The sequence below is a fragment of the Typopeltis vanoorti genome, chromosome 21, assembly GCF_054136105.1.
Source record: "Typopeltis vanoorti isolate ZY-2024b chromosome 21, IOZ_Tvanoo_1.0, whole genome shotgun sequence".
Taxonomy (NCBI): domain Eukaryota; kingdom Metazoa; phylum Arthropoda; class Arachnida; order Uropygi; family Thelyphonidae; genus Typopeltis; species Typopeltis vanoorti.
This window is the reverse complement of record NC_143569.1, coordinates 33561606-33585584: the sequence shown is the minus strand read 5'-3', so window position 1 is coordinate 33585584 and position 23979 is coordinate 33561606. Positions and strand designations below refer to the sequence as shown.

Here is a 23979-nt window from a genome sequence, read left to right as displayed (position 1 = left end):
GTTGATCAGGCCACCCCTTTTTTTTCCCGTCAAATCAGCATCTATGGATCAAAATTATTATCTGCAACTGTAATATTTCCCATCATATCTTATATTTGACCTGCTATACACCAACAGATCTTTCATCTTACTCTCCTGCTTTTGTTGTCACTTTAAAGCTGCATTACAAATGTTATCTGGCCCATCTTTGCATCAAAATCTTACACATCTCACAAAATTCCAACTTACGGCAGATCCAGACTGTAGTTTTAGAGAATAGCTAATTATGAAATTAGCTTAGGGATTAGTTGGGATATCAGAGGATTTGGTTGGGTTGTAATTATTGTTGAAGTACTTGAGGCTGTATCACTAGTATATTGTTAATTTATTGTTAATTATGTATGCGAGAGTTTACTTTTGTAGTAGACAAAAATCCTATTAGGTGATTTGATTCCTATCATGTTGTTCTTAAAACACCTAAACTACCCAAAACTTGCTTTAAATTGAAATGTGTAATTTAAAGCAATTCAAACTTTTTTTCGGATCAGATAATATTCTTTGCTGCTTCACAGAGATCCATTTTACTGATACAGCTGTATCTTTTCTTTGTATCATTGCATATGGGGTGTATGAATCTGCAAGATTCAAAGTAACCAGTGGTCTGCCTAAGGATCAGTCCTTGGTTCATTGTTATTCAGTTTGTACATGAATAACATTGGGATGGATTTGACATACTATGTACAGCTATTTGCTGATGATTCAAAGATAAGTAGGGTAATCAGAGTGCTGTTGATATGCAGTACTTGCAGAATGATTTGAATAGGCTGGAATTGTGGACATGGGAAAATGGATGTTATGTCAATGTCAGTAAATGTAAAGTTATGCAACTTTGCTGTGATTAAATAACCAGCCTTGTATTATATTGGTGTTATCTAGAAACCAATCAGGCTAGGGATCTTGGAGTTTCAATATATAGAAAGTTGAAGTTCAAGGGTCATATATCAGTGATTGCAAATACAACTCAAAATATTATTGCAATGCTGAAATGAACTTTGATGTGTAAAGATAAGGATGTAATTTTGCCTCTTTACAAGGCCTTCTAAATCACTTAAGGATTGAACAACGTAGATCCGAATATAAATTAAATTACACTTTAATAAATATTTCTGATATTTCGGCAATGTCACATTACCATTTTCAAAAGGAACTTACAAAAAGGAACATGCACGTAGGCACTACAACACAGTAACTGAGAATGAAGAGATAAAGTTATTGTTCTCCTAGAAGTTTTGATGGTGCCCTCTAGTGGGCTAAGTAGGTGTTCTTGGCCATTGGGCTGAAGGTCTGCTGATGTATGCCTCCCAAATTTGGGGCAGTCGCATACAACCAAATTTGTTGAGGTTTGGAGAGTTTCTTAGGGCTGAGGCTGATTCCATAAATAGTCTTTCAAATTTGTATTTGCTACGGTGTATTACTGTAGCTTTCTTCCACCGTATTCTGTGGCGTGTATCCAGATCATGGTCTGCAAGACCAGAATGGCTGTGCTTGTGAAACCAGATGTAGTCCTTGTGTTCAGAAATTCTGATATTCGCTGTCCTGCCTGTTTGGCCAAAGTAAGACAGTTTACAACTGCAAGGGACCTGATATGCACCAGGTAGGTCTAGGGGAAGTGGTTGGTCTTTCATGGAGCGGATAAGGGATGCCGATTTTCTGTAAGGCCTGTAACAGGAGGTCAGGTCATGTTTTTTTAAAATTTTGGTAATTTTTTCAAAGATGCCTCGGATATAGGGAATGGTGATGGATTTAGAGTAATCTTTGTTGTGGAGGGGAGGAGGAGGGGGGCTGTGGTTTATAGGTTTTAATATGTTTTGGATTTTTTTTTTTTGGGGGGGGGGGTAGCCATTGGCTGAGAAAGTGTTGAGGATGTGATTTAGTTCAGTGTTTAGGGCCATGTCGTTAGAACAGATTAGTTTAGCCCTGTTGTATAGTGTTTTCACTACTCCATATTGTTGAGAGAGGGGGGATTGTTGGTGAATGTATGGGTGGGTTTTCTATAAACTGAGAAAACCAAGGTTCCATCAGGCTGGCGGGTGACTAGTGTGTCTAGGAAAGGAAGGCTGTTGTTTTCCTCTTTTTCCAGGGTGAACTTGATTCTGGAGTGTTGGTTGTTTAAGTGTGTTAAGAAGGAGAGGAGTGTTTCAGAGCCATGTGGCCAAATAGCGAACACATCATCAACGTTGCGAAGCCATATGGTTGGTTTTTGTGGGCAGAGGCTAAGGCTTTTTCTTCAAAGGTCTCCATAACGAAATTTCTAAGGGTGGGGAGAGTGTTGAACCCATGGCTGTCCCCTCTATTGGTTTGTAGAATTTTCCCTGCCAAACGAAATAGTCTGAGTTCATTGTGAACTGAAGTAGGGCTGAGATATCGGGAGAAAATTTAGCTTGGATTAGCTCTAAAGTTTCCTTGAGTAGGACATTTGTGAATAAGGAGGAGACGTCAAAGCTGACCATTATGTCAGTATGTTGGAGTGTAAGGTTTTCTATGCTGGCTTTGAAGTGGGCTGAGTTTTTTATGTGTGATGGTGTGTTGCCAGTATAGTGTGTGAGCTCTTTGGCCAAATGTTTAGCTAATTTGTATGTGGGGGGAATCAATGCCAATCCTTATGGGACGTAATGGCACATTTTCTTTATGTATTTTTCGGAGTCCGTAAATACAGCGGGGGGAGTATAGAGTTAAATGGCCTTAATCTGTTGGTAACATCTACAGTCCAAGAAGTGACTTTCTTAAGGAGCCTGTGAAGTTTTCTAATTTGTGAGTTGGTGGGATTGTATTCCATACGGAGGTAAGTAGCCCGATCTAATAGTAGAGCATTAAGCTTACCTTTGTAGTCCTTTTGGTTAAGTACTACAGTTGCATTTCCCTTATCCGCTTTGGTGATAACTAATTCTTTATTATTCCTCATTTCCTGTAGAGCTTTAAATTCCTTGTTGGATATGTTGGTTTTTGGTGGTCTTGCTTTGGAGAGGACACAATCTACATCCAGTCTTACACTGTTGGCGATTTGATGTGGAAAGTGGGATTCCACGTTCGATCTGAATCATAATATCCTCACTAGGTATTTTTCTGGGAGCAATGACAAAGTTGTGGCCACGTGAAAGCATGTTGAGTGCTTCAGGCTTCAGAGTGACTGAAGAAAGGTTGATTACGGTGTTGGTAATTAAGAAAATTGGCATCCCTTATCCGCTCCACCAAAGACCTACCTGGTGTATACCAGGTCCCCTTGCAGTTGTAAACTGTCTTACTTTGGCCAAACAGGCGACAGCGAATATCAGAATTTCTGAACACAAGGACTACATCTGGTTTCACGAGTACAGCCATTCTGGTCTTGCAGACCATGCTCTGGATACACGCCACAGAATAAGGTGGAAGAAAGCTACAGTAATACACCGTAGCAAATACAAATTCGAAAGACTATTTATGGAATCAGCCTCAGCCCTAAGAAACTCTCCAAACCTCAACAAATTTGGTTGTATGCGACTGCCCCAAATTTGGGAGGCATACATCAGTAGACCTTCAGCCCCAACAGCTAAGAACACCTACTTAGCCCCATAGAAGGCACCATCAGGACTTCTAAGAGAACAATAGCTTCATCTCTTCATTCTCAGTTACTGTGTCGTAGTGCCTGCATGCACATGCCTTTTTGTAAGTTCCTTTTGAAAATGGCAACGTGACGTTGCCGAAATATCGGAAATATTTATTAAAGTGTAATTTAATTTATATTCGGATCTGCATTGTTCAATCCTTAAGTGATTTAGAAATGCATAACCAACGTATAAGCCTGTCTACGAGAATTACAAGGCCTTCATAAGACCATTTCAACTATTGCACATGGATCTGGTTTCTTGGTTTTTGTGGTGATTTTGATATGTTGGAGAGAGAGAGCATGCTCAAAGGAGAGTGCTAAGAATGATATCAAGATTGTGGAATACTGATTATGAAGACAGATTGAGAATTCATAGACTGCAGACACTAGCAACAGTAGTAATATGATTGAGACTTACAAACTTCTGAAAGGGGCATACAGGATTTCAGTTGAAAAAATTTTTTATTTTATGGACGGTGGGGAAAGGACAAGAGGGCATCCTTGGAAATTGAGAATGAATGCTGTCAAGAAAGGGGTGAGAACTAGATTTTTTCTCAAAGAGTGGTGCAGGATTTCAACAGTTGCCACACAAAAACTGCTGTCTCACCTAACTCAAAAGTTGCACCTGTGATACCAGTGGGGGATGGGGAGAAGAATGCTAACTGTTTCGCAATTTATAGCATATGGAATTTATATAATGTAATCTGTATTTTTGGTCATCCATGTATCTGGGGACAGGGTAAGAACTGAAGTTTTTTTTTTTTTTTTTTTTTTTTTTTTTTTTTTTTTTTTTTGTCAGCAGACCTTTCAGTTTTTTTATATGAGATTTTGTGGAAATCATAACCTAAATCTAAAAGTCTGTAGGTGGAGCAGTCTCTGAGAATGATAAATTTTTCTATTGTATTTACTGGTATTAAGAATATCAGTAGCACTTCCTTTATCAGCTCTGGTGATTAATATACTGCAATCTTAGCATAGTTACTTGAGGGTACTGATTTGGCAAGATAATTCTTTTAGGAGGTGATGATCAAGAAAGAATGCTGGAAATGTCAAACCAAATGCTGTTACCCATTTCCAGAGCTAAATTACAGATATTGCATTTGATGTTGAACTTTAGGATGCTAGTACTTGTTTTGGAGCAACAGCAAAATTATGGCTTAGACTAAGGGTAATGATGACACTGATGACAGCATTGCTAAGCCTTTTTGATGACATGATAACTACTGTATGAAGAGGTTGAACTAGAGGTGTGAGTTTAGAATCCAGAAGTCTGTGGTACATTTTGATCTGTTTATTTTTTTATTTTTAAGAATTCTTTCCAAGCATAGGCTTTTGAAATATCAAAGGGAATGGTACAGAGTTCAGTGTTCAGAAAAGTCGAGCACTCCTATTTCATTGAGCTGAAGTAGAAAAAGCAACCAGAAATCTGAAAATTGGAAAGACAGCTAGATGTGATATTTGACCAGAAATACTCAAATATAGGGGTATAAAAGTTTCTCATTGGCTGGACCATAAATCAGAGGGCATGATCGGAAATACAAATTCTAGATGATTGGAATAGTTACCATATAGATATTACCTATTGAAAGTAAAACAAAACAATTTGAGAAATACAGAAAAACTTCTTTACCGAGTGTTCCTTGTAATATTAGTGTAAACATACTTAAGGCTAAGGAAGATTATTGAAGAGAAATTTTGAAAAAACAAGCTGGTTTGAGACCAAATATTATTTGTCAGGATCTTATTTTTAATTTAGGACATAGTCAAAAAAAATATAATGATAACAATATAATGATAAGGATTTGTGTGCAATTTTTTTTTTTTTAGATCTGGAAAAGGAATTGGATCAGGTATCAAGAGAAAAGTTGTTAAAATGCTACAGTTGTATAGTAAATAGGACATAATATAAAGCAATATATAGTCTATTTGAATTTTAAATCGGCAGTTAGAATTGGAGGAGGTACATTAAGATGGTTTGATCTAAAATCAGAAAGGTTGCTGATCATTGTTCTTATTCTTCATCTATATCAATGATCAGCAAACTTTCTGAGAAGGGCCAGATAGTAAATATTGTAGGCTTCTCTGGCCAAGAAGTAAAATTGAGGGTGTCATGTACTTACATGTGAGATAGAAAACAAAACTTACATAATTTTTTATTAACAAAATACAGAATATAATTGTGTAAAAAGTTTTTGGGAAGTTAGTGAGAAACACAGAATTCTTTTTTATAAGACATAATTACTCCTAATTTTGGATTCAAATTTGATGTTCCCCACTCATCAAATGATTGCAAGTGCTCATCAGATAAGGAATCTGATCTGTAATAGGAAGATAAATTTTGCATATCTTATTTTTGAAAAGTTTTTTCAAAGATAAGATATGCAAAATTTCTGAAAGTTTTTCACTTAGCTATGCTACCAGTTATATATTTGGTTTAATCCTTTATCCAAGTGCAAGCAAACAGTTTGTGCCTGAAGTATTATCAGGACTGGGGCAACTTGTGGTAAAGGTGGTGTAAGTTCTCATCACTTGCCTATTTAGTGATGATACTAAGGTGAAAGTAATGGAGAAGTCATATTTACTGAAAATGCTTCGGGTGCAAACTTTGTTTGCTTACACATGGATAAAGGATTAAACCAAATATATAATTGGTAGCATAACCAAGTAAAAAAACTTTCATCAACTTTCTCTAATCCAAAGAAGTTTAATAATAAGGTGTGCCCCTTTTTGGCAACTGGTATAGGTAAAGATCAGATGACTTGGCATTGGCAACTCAGACTAAACACCTGAAAGAGGCTGAGCCTGTGCTCTGTTCCAACCTTGAAGTTCTGTACAATTATTATACCAAATGGCATCTTTGTCCAAATCCATTTAAGACTGAAGTTTGCACATTTCACTTGAACAATCATCAAGCTGGTAAATGGCTGAAGGACTCATTCAGAAGGGAGACTTTGAAACACAGCCCAACCCAATATATCTCTGAGTTGCCTTAGATCGCTCTTTAACCTTCAAGAAACACCTGGAAAATGTCTGCCAAAATCTAAAAACTAGGAATAATATCATCAGAAAGCTTGTGTGTTTGGGCTGGGGTTAGGAGCTAACACTTTAAAATCTGCTGCCTATGCCCTCGTGTACTGTGCTTCAGTGTGGTATTTGAGTCATCATGTTAACAAGGTCAATGTGCAACTTAATGATACCATGAGAATCATCACAGGTTGCATAAAATCTATACCTGTTGAGTGGCTACCAACACAATCAGTGGATAAAATGAAATAATAGTGGGAAATAATAGCTTACCCATCCATGAGAACTTCAAAATCTACCACCTATTCGCTTAAAGTTCCGCAACCTGATCTGAAAAAATCAGCAACCAGATACATATTCTGAAACTGAATGGAAGAATCACTGGCTTACTTCAACAATAAAAAATGGACACCTCATTACAGACCCGACAATAGGCCCCCCCCGTCTTTGACCTGCCCAGACGCCAATGGAGCACACTCATCCACCCGAGGGCAGGCCATACCATGATGTACAAGTGGGGCCTGCATCAATCCCAACATGTGACTGTGGTGCTGATCAACAGACTGTCAATCATATTATTTAGGACTGCCCATTGCAGAGTTTTCAGGGCACATTGATGGACCTGTTCCAGGTTACCCTAGATGCAATCCACTGGATTAGAGACAATTTGAACTTAAATTTGTGATTTTTAGCATATAGTTTTAGTGTATGTGTGTACACTTTTCTATTTTTATCTTTCTATTTGCACAAACCCAACCCATACAAAGTGTATGTCAACAGGCTGACAATCTTGACTCATTTGCTTCACTCGACAACTTTCATATAATCTCTCTGGCTTACATTTTCAATATACATCATCAAGGCATAGTGCACCAAATATTACACTCAGCATAAGTGAGTTTCATTTATAGTTTCTAGCAACAATTTTCTATGTGAATTGGCATATTTGTCAAGTATAATTTATAAAATTATCATGGTGTCAACATTATTTTGACACCATTAACCAAAATTTGTTGCTATTAGCTATATCAAATTTCATCAAGTTACTAATATGTATCCTCTAGAAATATGAAGGATATTACAACAGTACTACATGATAAGTTTAAATTACTAACTTCCTATCAACAATTTTATTTAGATTAGTCTTTTATGTCAGGTCTCTAATATTATCAGATATTGAAGTCTTCAAAGATATTTCTAACTGCATAAATCCACCTAGATCATATTGTTCTTCTGGTCTTTTACCTACATTAAACACCTGTTTTGCTAACTCTTCCTCTCCAAAGATCCAACATTATTTCAAAGCTAAATGTTGGCAGAAACTATGAAAGTTTCATCATTTTGACCAGCGCGTATGAGAATACAATTCTAGACATCGAAGCTGCTTTAACATGCACTTCTTAAAAGAACATGACCACTATCCAAGCATCCACATATTCGCATTTTATTAGTCATCATCATTAAATTCCTAATATATATTAAGCCACCGTAGCACAATTGGAAGAATAGCGCAACATTTGCACCCTTCGATTCAAAACGACCTGGGTTCAATCCTCGTCATGACAAGGGGAATCCTTATATAGGCTTTTCAGTTGAAGGTGAATTAGCCGATCTCAGACAGTGGTAGCAGGGTTTTTTCTCCCTGAAACTGGGATTTTTCATCCCACATACAGACAAATTGACCTTCAGAACACACTCGATTTACAGACAAAAAATACTGTTGTTGGTGAGGATAGGCAATAGATGGTGTTGATGGTAGTAGTGTCATAGTTGGAGAATTGTGTAGTGGTGGAAAGGTTGAGATGTATTCAGCGAAGTAGAGTAGTGTGCCCTCCCACGATGAGTCCTTGGACTCCCTGGAGGTGTCACAATAATAATAATATATATCCCCAAGGGATGTTAAAGTTACTATGACTACACAACTTTTCATTTGTTCCTTTGAACTTTTAATAGTGTAATCATATGCTTCAGCTGTGACTGAGACATGAGCTAGTATACTCATACTTTTATGATTCATTATTGTGATTCATGTTTTGAATGTAGTTGATAGTCTTGTCTCCCTGATGATGTACACATAACATTGGGTGAAATAATTGAATTATTAATAAAATTCTACATACTTTTTGTTACATGTGTAAGCCATGAAGTTTTTTAAATGTAAGTGATGGGCATTATACAAAAATTTACAAGATTCGACTTTGGATAAACTTTATTTGCAGAATTTTTGGCCTTGACCATCTTCAGTGCAAAATGTTAGGTTATTATTTTGATATACTAGCAAATATACACCAGCAAACGCTTCATACAATCTTACAAGTAAAGTGCTTGTTCTTCTCAATCACCATTGCACTCTTATAGGAATTAGAGAAAAAAGATAATTAGTTTTGAAATTAGCCCCAATAAATATAGTATGGAGCCTTTACTAATTTTTGCATTAGTATAGATTATATAATTCAAAGTAACATAGAATTATGATGTATTTATAACTGCTGCTATTATTGTATTAAGGCAATTATGGCAATTTTTACTTATCTCTTTATATTTTTAGATGTAAGTAATCAAGGAGGGCAGCAAATGAAAGCTTGAAATGGTGACTGGATCAAGAGCAGATGGGAAAGTGAGGATTCCAGATTTGATAGCCTTTGACAAGGAATGTCTGATTTAATAAAGGCACGCATTCCTTCCTTTTTTAAGAATGCATCATGCTAGATGTAGACTGGAGTCACCAAAGATGCCAGTGGGGTTCAGTTAGGAATAGCAGATTTGGTTTTGATGTAAGTGGTGTATATCATTGATATATATACCATTTACAGACATCAAAACCGAATGTCCCAGATGAATAATAACAATATGGAAACATTTTGAGAACCAACATCACAAAAATGGAAAATGACTCATTGATTATATAATAATTTAAAAGTAATGAACCCATTCTATAAACATAAAAATATACATGGTGTGCAAGAGGATAAAAATCAGTAATTGACTACTTTATAGCAAATGAAAAAGCAACAAACCTTTTCCTAGATGTTAAAGTCAGGTGAGGGTTAGAAATAGATATAGATCATTATTTAGTTCAGACAAAATTAAGGTTTCCACCAAATTTGTTACAGAAAATACAAAAAAATAAACTAGAGAAAGAAAATCTAATTACAAAGCAAGACTACTAAATGATTTAAGTATAAGAACAGAGGATTAATAACTATTTAGAAAAAAATACAAGAAAATGAAGACATCAAGAAAGAAATGAATAACATAAAAAAAAATTATTATATCAGCAGCATATGAAAGTCTAGGAACACACAAAACATATAAAAACAAAGAAATTATCTATATGGTGCAATGAAATAAAAACACATAATTGAAAATTAAAAAAAAAAGCTTGCTGTTAAAAGGTGTTAAAAGTAGCAAAAAAAAAAAAAAAAAAAAGAAACCAGAAATACACACAGAAAAAGTTGAGAAAATCTGTATCATATCTAGATAGTGATATATATACAAAAGAAAACCCAGTACATATAAAATACTGAAGCACATGAACGCAGATATAAAAGAAGCTGCAAATATAAATTGCAAAATAGATTTAAAAGAATTCTTGGATTACTTTATAGGTCTTTGAACAAATAATCATGGCCGCCACAAGGGTGAGGGCTCTAGTCGGGTCAGCCAGTTAAGTCAGACTAACAAAAGACAAAAAGAAACTTTATAAAATATGAATGAATATGTGCTGAGAGGACTACTAGCTTTTGCAATCGTTTCCAACCCATTATCCATCTTCTCAGACTTACGGTTACTCTTCTGAACTTCCCATTCGAAAGGATTTACTTTAGTTTTCAGTTTTCGTTCGCCTGTCTCGCTTTCTCCTTCAACACTGAACACAATTAAAAGCTTGAAAAAATATTTCAGATCTTATAAAGGTATGACAATGTTTTGGCATAGAATATTAGCAAATATTGACAATAAGAACATTATTATACAAAGTAAAGGAATATCTCTTGAGATCGAGTCCGCACTTATAAGAGAATTAGTGCAAGAGATACAACGCTTACGTGACTCGTGGGAAAGTGTTGTCCAAGAAGCAAAAGTAGTTGCTGAAACAATCAGTGTGTAACCTCAATTTAGTGAAATTGAAGTTATCGAAATCAGTCTGTAAGCTCAATTTCGAGAAACTACTCTAGAACCTGAACAAGATTTCGAAATTTTCGTAATTTATCTAGTACAGGATTTCATTATTATTATTATTCGTGACACCTCCAAGGAGTCCGAAGACTCATCGCGGGAGGACACCCATTATGAATGATTTAAAAACAAGGTTTGAAGCAGCAGATAATATATGTGAATTATTTCGCCTATTTTAAATTTCCACAACTTGGATGATGGTCAACTTATCGCAGAAGCAGCAAAACTTGTGAAAAAGATCTGTCAGAAGAGTTATTGAATGAAATTTTTCACCTTAAAAGTATTCATCAGATAGTTTTTGGCACAGAAACAAGTCTAGTGAGACTTCTGAACACAATTTATGACAAAAACCTGCAAGGTATATTTGCCAATATCTGCCTCGCCATTAAACTATTTTACACAATACCGGTTATTGTTTCTTCAGCTGAGAGATCATTCAGCAGACTGGCCAATTCATTGAAAACATGGCAGAGAAGCACAAGTAGCCAAGAACGAGTTCATCACCCAGCAATTTTGTGCATTGAAAATGATTTAGCTAAGCGAGTTGATTTTACTGACATTATTGATAAATTTGCGTTGACAAAAGCTAGAAAATATCCTTCGAAGTAATTTTGAATATTATTATTAGTTTGTATTATGTAGATGTTGATAGTTTTTTAAATAAATATTACGTTTGTGTTATCATTTAAACTAATTGATCCTAAACCATGGAAACTGTATAGCAATTCGTTGTCCTTAACCTGAGTGACAGGTAGTGGGCCTGCCAAAAATCCTGGCCTGGGGCCCACTTCAGGATGTAGAAGCCATGCAAATAATACTAACATAAAAAAAAATTACACCGAAAACTGACAAAATGCTTTAAATGATATGATAACAATGAAAGAATTAAAGGTACAATTAAAAATGGTAAATCAGCAGGAGAAGATGGTATAAATTCCGAACCGTATAAATTTGATAGAAAAAAATTTCATTAGAGATTATTAAAATTTTTAAATAAAATATATACAAGCAGACAATACCATATAATGGAATACAAGTATAGTATGATACCTATATTTAAAAAGGGGGATAGAACAAAACCTGCTAATTAGATGTATTAGTTAATTGAATACATGCTACAAAATATATAGTAGAATAATTAATGAAAAGTTGAACAAATATTATTAGAATACCAAAATGGATTTAGAAAAGGACACTCTACAATGAATGCAACTTTTTGTTTAAAACGATTTAAGAGGAAAAAAAAAGATAATTTAATTTAGAAAATCATCTTTCTTTTGTTTATAGAGTATGAAAAAGCATTTGACAAAGTAAAAAGTTGTATACTGTTTGATATATAAAGAATGAATATACCTAATATTTTACTACATGCAGTATTGAATATATACAAAGATAATGAAATAAATGAAAAAAAAAATGTCTGAAAAAAAACAATCTATAAATCAAGGAGTAAGACAGGGATTCCCTCTGTCTCCAACACTTTAATATTTATCTAATCTAATCCTGTGGCCTCCTCTTTAAGAGGGTTGCAGCTGATGAACAGTCCACTTCCATGCCTCTCTATCTCTTGCTTCTATAAGATTCTTGCCCGTCCAATCTTTGATGTTGTCTTTCCATTGCAGTCAGGGTCTTCCCTCCATCATCCCCTGCAATACTATTCTGGGAAGCTCTCCAGAAGAACCCCTCATCAAATGTGCTGCAAATGTTATTTTTCTTCTTTGGATACTAGCCATATAGTCTCTTTTCATTTTGAATCTTTTAAGAACTTCTTCATTGCTCATGCTTTCAGTCCAGCTGATACGATCCATTTTTCTCAAACATCACATTTTAGATGCATTCAATTGGTCATTCATCTCCTTATTGGTCATCCAGGACTCACATCCATACGTCGCCACACTCCAAATCATTGTCTTGAGGATTCTTACTTTTAACTGTTTGTTCAGATTTCTGTTTCCTAATATGTGGTATATTTGGAAAAATGCTGCTTTTGCTTTTTTAATTCTGTTCTTAATTTCATAATTAGATATATTGTCTTCTGTTATCCAACTCCCAAGGTATTCAAAACTTTTTACGTTTCTATTCTTTGGTTGTTCAAAGTGATTTCCATTCCATCATTTCCTTTACTTGAAATCTTCATCACTTTTGTCTTCTGAATGTTTATTTTCATTTTATATCTCTCATTTCCAAACCTGTTCAGTCTGTTCAAAATTCTTTGAATTTTGAACAGACTGAACAGCCATAAATACAATGCTCATAAATACAAATACAATTGCTCATAAATACAATGTCATCTGCATATCTTATATTATTTATCAGATGTCCATTTATCTTTATCCATCCTTCAGATCTTCCAAGGCCTCGCTTATCATCCATTCACTATAGACATTAAAAAGGAAGCGGGACATCCCACACCCTTGCCTCACACCCTTTCTTATGGGGCATCTTTTAAGAATTTCAAACTTTTCAAGAACTCACCAAGCTGCATGGAAGGCAACTGAGAACCACCTCCATGCATTCTTTTTCTCCAAGTAATGATGAACAAGTCGATATGGAAGAATGAAATATATGCACAAGAACAGATGGAACCCTGGGTCTGATCTTGTGCAGTATGCTACCAGGGAGGGGGTTGGTAGATCTATGTTGGAGTCCCAGGAGGATAAGGCCTCAAATGATGCTGCAGATCAAAGCCTCCTGGAAGTTCTAGAGCTAATGTAAGGACACAACATAAGAAAATGAACCTCAAAGAAAATACAAATATGGGCACCTGGAATGTCAATTCAATGTATCAAGCAGGGAAGATGGCCATTGTGATTAGAGAAATGAAAAGAATGAAGATATCAGTTCTTGGACTCGCAGAGGTGGAAAGGAGATATAAGAACAAATGATGGATTTAGATTTATTTACTCAAGGAGATGAACATCAAAGGGGTGTTGGAATAATGTTGGATAAAAGGATAGCCAATATGGTGGAGGGATATTTGCAGAGATCTGAAAGAGTGATTGCTTTGAAAATAAAGGCAAACCTAGAAATATTTTCATAATTCAAGTATACTTATCAACAACAGATCATACGGATGAAGAAGTTGAAGAGAACTATCAACAAATAGAGGAATGTTTACATTTGAAGAATAACAGAGATATACTGATAGTAATGGGAGATATGAATGCAAAGCTAGAGAAAGGAAGAGAGGATGGTCTGGTGGGCCCTTGGGACTTGGGAGAAAGAAATGAAAGGGGAGACAGACTGGTGGAGTTTTGCAGAAAACACGAATTGATAGTGACTAACACTTTCAACAACATGAGAGAAGACTGTATACTTGGAGAGCACCTGGACAGAGAGGTGAAGAAATCAGATGGATTATATATTAATTAACTCAAGATATAGAAATGTAATAAAAAATGCAAAAACTTATCCTGGAGCAGACTGCAATAATGACCATAACCTGCTCACAATTAAAGTAAAAATCAGATTAAAACGAATAAATAAAGAAAATGCAACTAGGAAAATAAGAATTGACAGACTAAAAAGAAAAAGATATAAGAGAGAAATATCAAACTGAACTAGAAAATAAGATCAGCAGTATTGATACTGATAGACCCTAGAAGTAATCTGGATGGATCTAAGAGAGAAAATCAAGGAATGTGCTAAAGGTCTTCTGGATGAGGCAGAGAGAGAAGAGTAACGAAGCCCTGGATTACTGAGGAGGTGATAGAAAAAAATGGACGAAAGAAGAAAATAGAAGAATAAGAACAGTGATGAAGCCCAAGTCAGGTATAAAGAGATCAATAAGCAAGTAAAAATTCTGGCTAAAAAGGCAAAGGAAGATTGGCTCAATCAGGTCTGCAAGGAAATAGAGGAAAACGATACAGAAAAGGATATGAGAAAAGTCTATGAAGGCTTGAACCTGATTTCAGGGAAGAAGAGAAGGATAAAAAGCAATGCTTTGAAGGATGAAAGAGGAAAGATTTTGTTAATATTTCATTACTATTTATATTAATGAAATATTAATACAGTGGAACACCTTAAGCAATTCAGGTATAGAAATTTTCTGGAATAACAAAATAAATATGCTATTATTTGCAGATGATCAGGTAATAATATCAGATAAGGAAGACAATTTACAAAGAGCAATATATAATTTAAACGTTATAGTAGAACAGTTTGGAATGAAAATATCCATCGATAAAGCAATGGCATTTTGTGGACAAACTTCAGCTAGAAGTAAAATAGTCATTAATAATAAAATAATAGAACAGATAAATACTTTCAATTATCTTGGATATGAAATATCATATGAAGGAGAAAAAGACAAAATTGAAAACTTCAGAATGTTTACAGATTATATGCCTGATAAATAGAACACTCAATTCAAATATTGTACAAAAAGAAACATGCATGAAAAATGTTGAAAATTTATTTATCACTAGGTTAGACTATAATAGATTTAGTTTAATCCTTTATCCCAGTGAGAGCAAACAAAGTTTGCTCTCACTGGGATAAAGAAGTGCCTGGTAGCTTGCTCCACCTTTGCCACGAGTTGCCTTGGTGTTGCACTACTTACTGGATAAGATAGTACAACACTATATTTAGTCCTGAAGATATTTTCAGGCGCAAACTTTGTTTGCTCTCACTGGGATAAAGGATTAAACTAAATCTATTATATGCATGAAAAATATACTTTAGCAGTGCATACATTTATTATATGGCAGTGAAATTTGGACAATAAACAAAGAATAAAAATAAGTGAAATGAGATTCACTAGAACTTATTTATTTTCATGGTATCAATGACAACTCAGAATGATAAGAAAATAATATTTATTAACTTATTTGCTGGTATTATATCCAGCATCTTCATAGCACAAAAACAGTTCACAGCATCAACAACTTGGTATAACAGTGAGATTAGTTTAAAAAAAATTGTACGGACAACACAAGGAAATAGTCCTAATTAGGCACTATCTGTGTTAGAAATGAGAGAGAAAACAAATATTAATTAGATCTTGGAATGAATGTCTCCAAGATTTTTGGTAACTTTATACAGCCATACTTGTTGAGGTTTGGAGTATATTTAAAATCTTCTTTTAATTCCAAAAACAATCTCTCTGACTTTAATGCCTCTTGTGTAGCATTTTTGTTTTCTTCCAATTGATCCTGTGTGACGTGATATTCAAGGCATTGTCTGCTAGACCTGACTTGTCAATAATGATAGTGCCAGATGTATTTTTTATGTTCACCAGTGTGGATCTCAACAATTCTTCCTGTCTGTCCATAGTAAGCCTGGTCACAAGAACAGGGCACTTCATAAACTCCTAGATGTGATAAAGAAGGGTTTGTACTTAGGTGAACGGATGAGAGTTGCCAATTTGACATAAGATTTAAATACGGTGCATACTTATATTTATTTAGCACTCTAGATATCTTTTCAGATGTGCCTTGAATATATGGGATGGTAACAGTTTTGCTGTGGTCTTGTGTGGTAGACAATGGAGGATATTTCTGGAGAGCATTTAGAGTAGGGTGTGATGTGAGTGAGTTCAGTAGTATAGTTTGCCCACCACTTCTAGGTCCCTTCTTGGCTTTGTGCCAAGAATAGTCGATTCATGCTGAAGGGGAGAAAGAAATGAAGGATGTACGAATTGGTCGCCAACATGCGAAATCACGTGCTTTCTTGTCTGTCGCTGTACTAGTACTAGCTTGATTTTTGTTGTTCTCTTTTTGCATTATTTTTTTATTATTAATTTGTATATGATGGATCCAGTACAGTCAACAAGTTCTATTGTTACACGTTTCAGTAGCTCTTGCAAAAGAATATTGAATAATGTGCTGACATTCTGCGAAAAAGAATCGTCAGAAGGCCGTCTTCTTGTTCCCCTTTCTCAAGTCATAAAACGTGCAAGTGCAATTGCGGGCGTATCGGGGTCGACTGTTAAAAGAATTCGTAGGGAATCAAAAGGTGAAGGTAAGCCAAAATTTAAATCTCCTAAAAAAAAGCGCCAGAGAAAGAAAACCATCGAAACCGTAGCTTTGAATGATTTTGATGTAGACGTTATAAGAAGAACTATTCACGAATTTTACGTGGTCGAGAAAAGAGTGCCAACTGTTCTGAAATTGATTCCTGTGCTTAAAGAAAAAATTAATTTTTCTTGGAAAAGAGAAACTTTAAGGAAAATACTTCATGAAATCGGATTTTGTTTTAAAAAGTCCCAGAATAAAAGGAAACTTATCATGGAGCGAAGTGACATTGTTTTATCTAGAACGCAGTATTTGAGAGCAATAAGACGTTTCAGGGAGGAGAAAAGACCGATTGTATATCTAGATGAAACTTGGATTAATAGTAATTTAACTTATGGAAAATGTTGGCAGTCTAAAGAAGAATGTGGAGTGCTACAAACCGGAAATGCCTCGCGGTGCATAATAATTATGTGTGCGGGTGGAGAAATGGGTTTTTTAGCGAATTCAAACTTACTATACAAAGCCAATTCAACTATTGGAGATTACCATGGGCAAATGAATTCTACGATTTTCGAAAAGTGGGCAGAAGAAAAACTGATTCCAAACCTTCCTAAAAATGCTGTTGTTATAATTGATAACGCTTCATATCACTCTATTCGATTAAACAAAGTTCCAAATTGGTCTAATAAGAAGCAAGTTCTTATGGATTGGCTCTCTGCAAATAACATTTCTCATTCCCCAGATATGCGAAAAATTGAATTGCTTAATTTGGTCAAAAGAAACTCGCCCACAACTAAACTATTTAAATTCGACACGATGCTCAAAGAGCATGGATTTCTAGCTTTGAGGCTACCACCATATCATTGCGATATTAATGCTATTGAGTATGTTTGGGCAGAAGTGAAAAGTTTCATTCGCCATCGCAATGTAACTGGGGATATTGACATGTCGAAACTTTTTAAGCTTTCAGAACAGGCGATTGAAAGTATTACAGTTCAAAAGTGGGGAAAATATTGCTCTCATGTCACCTCATTGGAAAATATATTTTGGGATAGAGACGGAATTATCGAAGAATTGTGCGAACCTTTGGTGATCAGTTTAAGTGAAAGTGATGGCGATTCGGACACCGATTCAGATGACTCTGAAGAGTAAAAGAATTTGACAATGGTATTTTTTCCAACATTTTTTTGCATGCTATTGAGAGTCACAACAACTCATAAATAATTAATCAGTTTAGGACATTAAAGTGCCTCAGTTCTCTCAACTGTAAGTTTGGAATATCTAAGTTCATTTGAAATAATTTCTGTTTTTCTGTATAATTCTTTTTATTTTATAGAAAACTTTCTTAAAAATAAACTTATTACATTTTTGTTTTATGCTATAGCTTTTTTAATTTTATTAACACTCTACGTACATTTTTCCAACTGTTATACAAGCAAAATAGTTACACTTTAAAAACAGCAATGTTCGTAAAAGAAAAGCTAAATTTTCCGACCTGTAATAATAAAAAACTCAGTTTGTTTATTATTACATCCCAGAGGACAGACTGATTACCCTATTATCGGAATGGATTCTCCTTTTTCTGACATGCGCAGAAGTGTCGAGGGACCTCAAATCGGTGGGCGAACTATAAGAGCATTGTCATTAGAGCAAATAGCTCTAGCTCGAGTTAAAATATTTTTTTTGGATACCATACTGTTGAGTTGAGCTTGATGATGGTGTAACTGTTTGTGCAAATATCTCCACATGAGAAGAACTGCAAAATACACATTATTAGACAAAAGAATGAAGATATTCTAATAGAACTAAAAATAAAATCAATATAAGAAAAACAGTTAAAAACAAATTGGATCGAACATGTAAATCGAATGGCCAACATTCAATATTCTAAACAATTAATAAAATATAAACCAATTGGAAAGAGAAGGCCCAGAAGACTTCAAAAGAGGATATTAGATGGATAATGAGACATACAAACCAACATGGTCTGTATCCATAATTAACATAATGATAATGAAAACCAGATGTTAGTGAAATTAGATATAGAAGTGTTTTTTATGGGATGAAATTTTGGTGTTTTTATTTTTGAATTTTTTGTATTTTTCAGTTTTTCAAGATTTTTTACATCTGCAGTTATGCTGCCATTTGTTTGGTTTTTTACATTGTAGAGTGGGTGCAAAAGTATTCTCTGCACACCGCTATACTCTCATTCCAGGCAGGATAAGCAGTAGCAGGATTATTCACCAGTGATAAGTAAGTCTCGAGCAGATGCATTACTATCAGGTTCAGTCCCATGTACCATCTATTGGCCAGCCTGTAGAAACTGCTTTACTGGTGTACCCTCAAATTGAAGTGATGGCTCCCTAATTCATTAAGTGTGTTGATTGCGTCCAATAAAGCCATCACCCACACGTGAGAAAAAGAGAGGTTGAGCAAAAAACGAATATCCTACTCTGGAGATAAAACATGGCAGACTCCACTTCATGCCTTGAATAAGCAGGGCAGTGAGATTTCACTGGATGATGAAAGACATATGCCAACTAGAGATCTAGTTGCCATTTCTTCTAACTTGGGAAGATATGCATATAAGATGACAATATGCGTTTTCCAGAGCCCTGTTTGTGGAAACAGCCCACCACAGTACTGAATTAACTGGGAAAGGATATATATTGTACATCACCAACCTATTAAAATTATGGGATGATATTATTTTATCAAAATGTTTATCAATACACAGGTATTGATAAACATTATATATATATATTGATAAATCGGTTTGATAGTTGAAGGGATCACTTGATTGTAAGTACAGTTTAGACGGTACTGTATCATAATTTGCTTGATGCACCCATTCAGAAGTCAGTAAATTGAGGCTTCTGATATTGTAGGATTAATTGTGAGATCACTGTTTGTGAACAGTCTAATGAGCCAGGAAAGATTGGGGAAGGGCTTGTAGTAAATATGCTGGAGGTCTACAGGGATTAAATTAAACTTGATGTTAACAGTGAAAGATCTTCATGTCATAAGAAAGAGAAATGTTCCTTGGGAGTAATGATCCTTGTTTAGCGAGATCCTTAGTAAGAAATGTCAAAAAATCCACTTTGCAAAGTTGGAAGATACAAGGCTGACTTCAAATTAAGTTAGTCTAGATCGATCCAGTCAATTCCTAGATCACCGGAAAAGCCAACATCTAGGATTGGGTTGATACGAGACAGGTTTCTCTGGGTCATTGTTGGTTTAAGCTGGATTGCATTTTAGCAATCCAGTAGCAGGATGACAGACTTCATTGATAAATAGGATTCATATACAGTAGTATAATTTTGATTTTTCAAAGTCCTTTGATAGATTGCCATAATAACAAGTTAGTACGTGAATTTCGGACGACAGGATTTGATATTAGGTTACTTTTTTTTAAGGCTTTTGGATAACTATCACAAAGTTAGGTTCAGCAAAGCAGAGGCTTAAATGGGGATATGTGGTTGTTTAAAAATGCTGCAAAGCTGGGGAGAGCTGTGTGAAAATTAAGATAGAGCCTTCCATGAGAATTTAAATAAATTGGTTATATGAAAACATTAATGGCATTAAGAATTCACTGCTTTGAAATCGGCAAGTCAAGGGTATGATGCCGTATTCATTTGACAGGGATTGAGATGATTGGAAGTATATATTTTGCACCATGTGCAATGGGCTAAGAAGTAGATTATATTGAAAATTCTCTACAGAGAAAATGAACTTAAGCCACTTCATGCTTTCGATATGCAGAATGGTGATTTCACATTGAGCAGCGAAGTTCTATATCTAAAGCAAAATCCATGCTCATGGTTATATTCAGTCCTGTAGCTTATTGGTTGAAGAATGGCCAACAGATCTTCAGATCTAGGGGGTGGAACAGTAAATGAGTTCAAGGCATTGTTGTAGCACTGTGAGGACCTTCTGCAGTATATGGAATTTGACAGTATGTGGCTTCTTATTGTATGGGGTGATGATAAATGTTCAGTCTGTAAAAATGTTTCTTATTGCATATAACATTATAAATCAGAATGAAGTAAAATGCAAATATTAGATAATACTTAATTCTCCCTGCCCTCCTCAGTTCCTAAAAAATTATCACTGGGTGAGCAAGCTAGCAAAAGTCACTATTTCATGTAGGCATTTGTATATCAGTACATGAGCTAAATGATCAATTGATATTATAGCTTATAAGATAAATTCATTTAGAATAATTTTTAATGTCTTTTGATGATATGTCTTTTTATTTAGTTGTTTATTTCATGTTTATTTCTTCATACCTAATTATTTATTTATTTTATTTACTTTCAGACTCTAGACTTTGATCGAGATGGGTTAACAAAAATGAAAAAAGCTGTAAAAGCCATTTATAATAGTGGAAATGGTATGCTTCCATGGCTAAGTATGAGAAAGAAACATGTACTCCTTTGTGTGTGTGTGTGAGACACTTTATTTTATAGTAAGCCCACACATGAAACAGTTAATAAACCTATAATACTGTACAATTGATTGTCTTAAGAAGATATCATATTAACATTTATGTGTTTCTGAAATGTTAAATTTTTTAGTATAATATTTCATGTCTGATTACTTCATGTTTAGATGTAGATAAGTAAGGGATGAAAAGGTTACTTCGCTTTGTTCCAAATCAGATAGTATAAGGATGCTCAGTAAATGCTACGTATGTCTTTAAGAAGATAGTGGACATTTATTTGTTTATAGTAGTTGCATGCAAATATGTATTAAAAATTCACGCAGTGGAAATGTATTTGAAGGGAATGTACACTCACTTGTTAACATACCTTTTTAATTGTATAATTTACTAAGTGATATTAGTTGTCCATAACAGAGCAGTGCATGATATGGTTTGCAGAGCATAAATTTATATCGATTGCAGATATGATATAGTGTGTGAGCAGGTCTAATCTAAGGTGGTATGGTTATTTAAACAGAATGGGAGAGGAAAGGTTAGCAAAATAGGTGTTTAATGCTAAGGTGGCAGGAAAAAGATCCAGAGAGAGAGAAAGAGACCAAAATCTAGGTCAGTGATGGTGAACCTATGACACGTGTGTCAGCACTGACACACTTGAGGGTTTCAGGTGACACACCTTGGATGTTGAAAGATATTGGTATTCTGATGAAAAAACTGCGATAAATTGTGTAAGATTGCCCTTAGTTAAGGCGAAGGTAGGTTTCGGTTCATTGAAAGAATTATATTTTGTAGTTAGCCTATTTCTATTTTATTTTGTAGTTAGCTTATTTCTATTTTTTTTTTTTTGTAACTAGCCTATAAACAATGAGCCTTTTTAAGTTTGTTTTCTTTATTAATCATTATAATTTCTGCATAGTCATATGATATTATAAAAACAAATAAAAATTATCAATATTATACGATACAAACTTATAAATACGTGCTTTATAGTTTTCATTTGACTTCTGTGTGAAATTCGTTCATGTATGCATTCCAAGTCTCTCGACTGAGTAATACAAGTTCTAAACATATTTAAAATCACTTTAACAGAAAATATAATTCGCAGCATTAAATATTGAATTTATCTCAGTAAATAATGAAAACATTTTATAGTTGCAATAAATTTAGTAAATTTTGTTAAATAATGCAAATTATAACAACTTATGATGATGTCGCAACAAAACCTACTAAATAGCTGCTGTTTAGTAGCATGATAGAGAGTAAAACGTAACAAGGTTGCTACGAACATACCGGTAATAAATCTGGCAACCATGCTGAAAGAAGTAGTAGTAGTTCTTGCATGGTCTGCCACTTAAGTAATTTGAGTTGCTGGTGTATAATTCATTTCCAGTAATTGTTAGTTCTTATTAATTATTATTGCTGTATATAATTGTGAACCCTTTTACAATGGCAGCTAGCACTAATAAAAAAACTAAAATTATCACAGAAAGTAAGTGGAAGAAATTTCCAAGATGCCTGGACTGAACAATATGGTGTTGTTGTTGATAGTGGCGAAAAAGTTCTCTGTAAATTGTGTGATGAGCTATCTGTGAGTAGAACTTGGAATGTAAGAAGACATTTTGAAACTAAACACAAATGGCTCCTAGAAAAAACTTGAAGAACGCAAAGAATACATATCGCAACATCTAAAACTGACAGAATCACAATCAGGGACTTTAATTAAATTTGTTTCAGGACCTTCAAATTTAGTAGCTGCAAGTTACAGTATTTCACATACTATTGTTGAACATGGGAAGCCACTTAGTGATGGTGATTATATTAAAGAAGCTTTCGTAAAGTGTGCACCATTTTTATTTGAGGACTTTCATAATAAAGAAGCTATTGTAAAGCACATGAAAGAGTTACCATTAAGTAGGAATACTATTAAAGACAGAGTTATATCAATGAATGCTAGTATAGAAAATCAAATACAACAAGCCTTGAACTCATGCCATTGTTTTTCCATTTGTCTCGACGAAACTACAGATATTATGTCATTAGCTCGATTGGCTATCATTGCAAGGTATGCTCACAGTGATTCTATGCACGAGGAATTGATAAAGTTAGAAAATTTACCTCAGAAAAAAAAAAAAGGTAAAGACATATGCGACTGTTAAAGTGTTCCATGAGAAACAGATAGATTTATCGAAAATATTTTCGATCACAACTGATGGCGCGCCTAATATGGTTGGCCGTAATGTCGGTTTATCAAACAATTTACAGAATATGTTGGTCATTCCCTGGTTTGTTTCCATTGTATTATACATCAGGAGACGCTGTGTGCAAAATCAGGCTTAAAGGATTTGGATGATGTGATGAGAATTGTGACAAAGTTAACTAATTTTATTGCTGCCAGGGCTTTAAACAAATGAGAATTTAATTCACTTTTAAGCGAAGTTGAATCAGTGTACAATGGTCTATTAATGTACAATAATATTCGATGGTTGAGTTGTGGCCAAGTAATTGAACAGTTTGTTGAATGTTTAAATGAAATTAAATTATATCTAAATACGATGGGCATGGAGCACAAATTTTTTCAGTTGAATGATTCTGCTTGGCTCAGTAAGCTGATGTTTTTCACAGCTGAATGAACTTAATATACAATTGTGAGGTTTCGGAAAATCTGTCGATGTTATGTTTGGCACGATCAGGAGCTTTGAGAATAAACTCAAAATATTTCAATGTAATTTAGAAAGTAACAATTTTTAAGTATTTCCCAAGAG

At 34.6% G+C, this 23979-nt stretch overlaps 1 protein-coding gene across 3 annotated transcripts in view; it reads left to right on the top strand.

The window, feature by feature from the left end:
* Asap (ArfGAP domain of ASAP) overlaps positions 1-23979 on the top strand; it is a 718739-nt gene that overhangs the window by 15104 nt on the left and 679656 nt on the right. For all 3 annotated transcript variants that reach the window (XM_090411444.1, XM_090411445.1, XM_090411443.1), the window contains exon 2: positions 21097-21169. In XM_090411444.1, coding sequence (XP_090267570.1) covers positions 21097-21169 — 73 coding nt within the window. The remainder of the gene's footprint in view (positions 1-21096; positions 21170-23979) is intronic.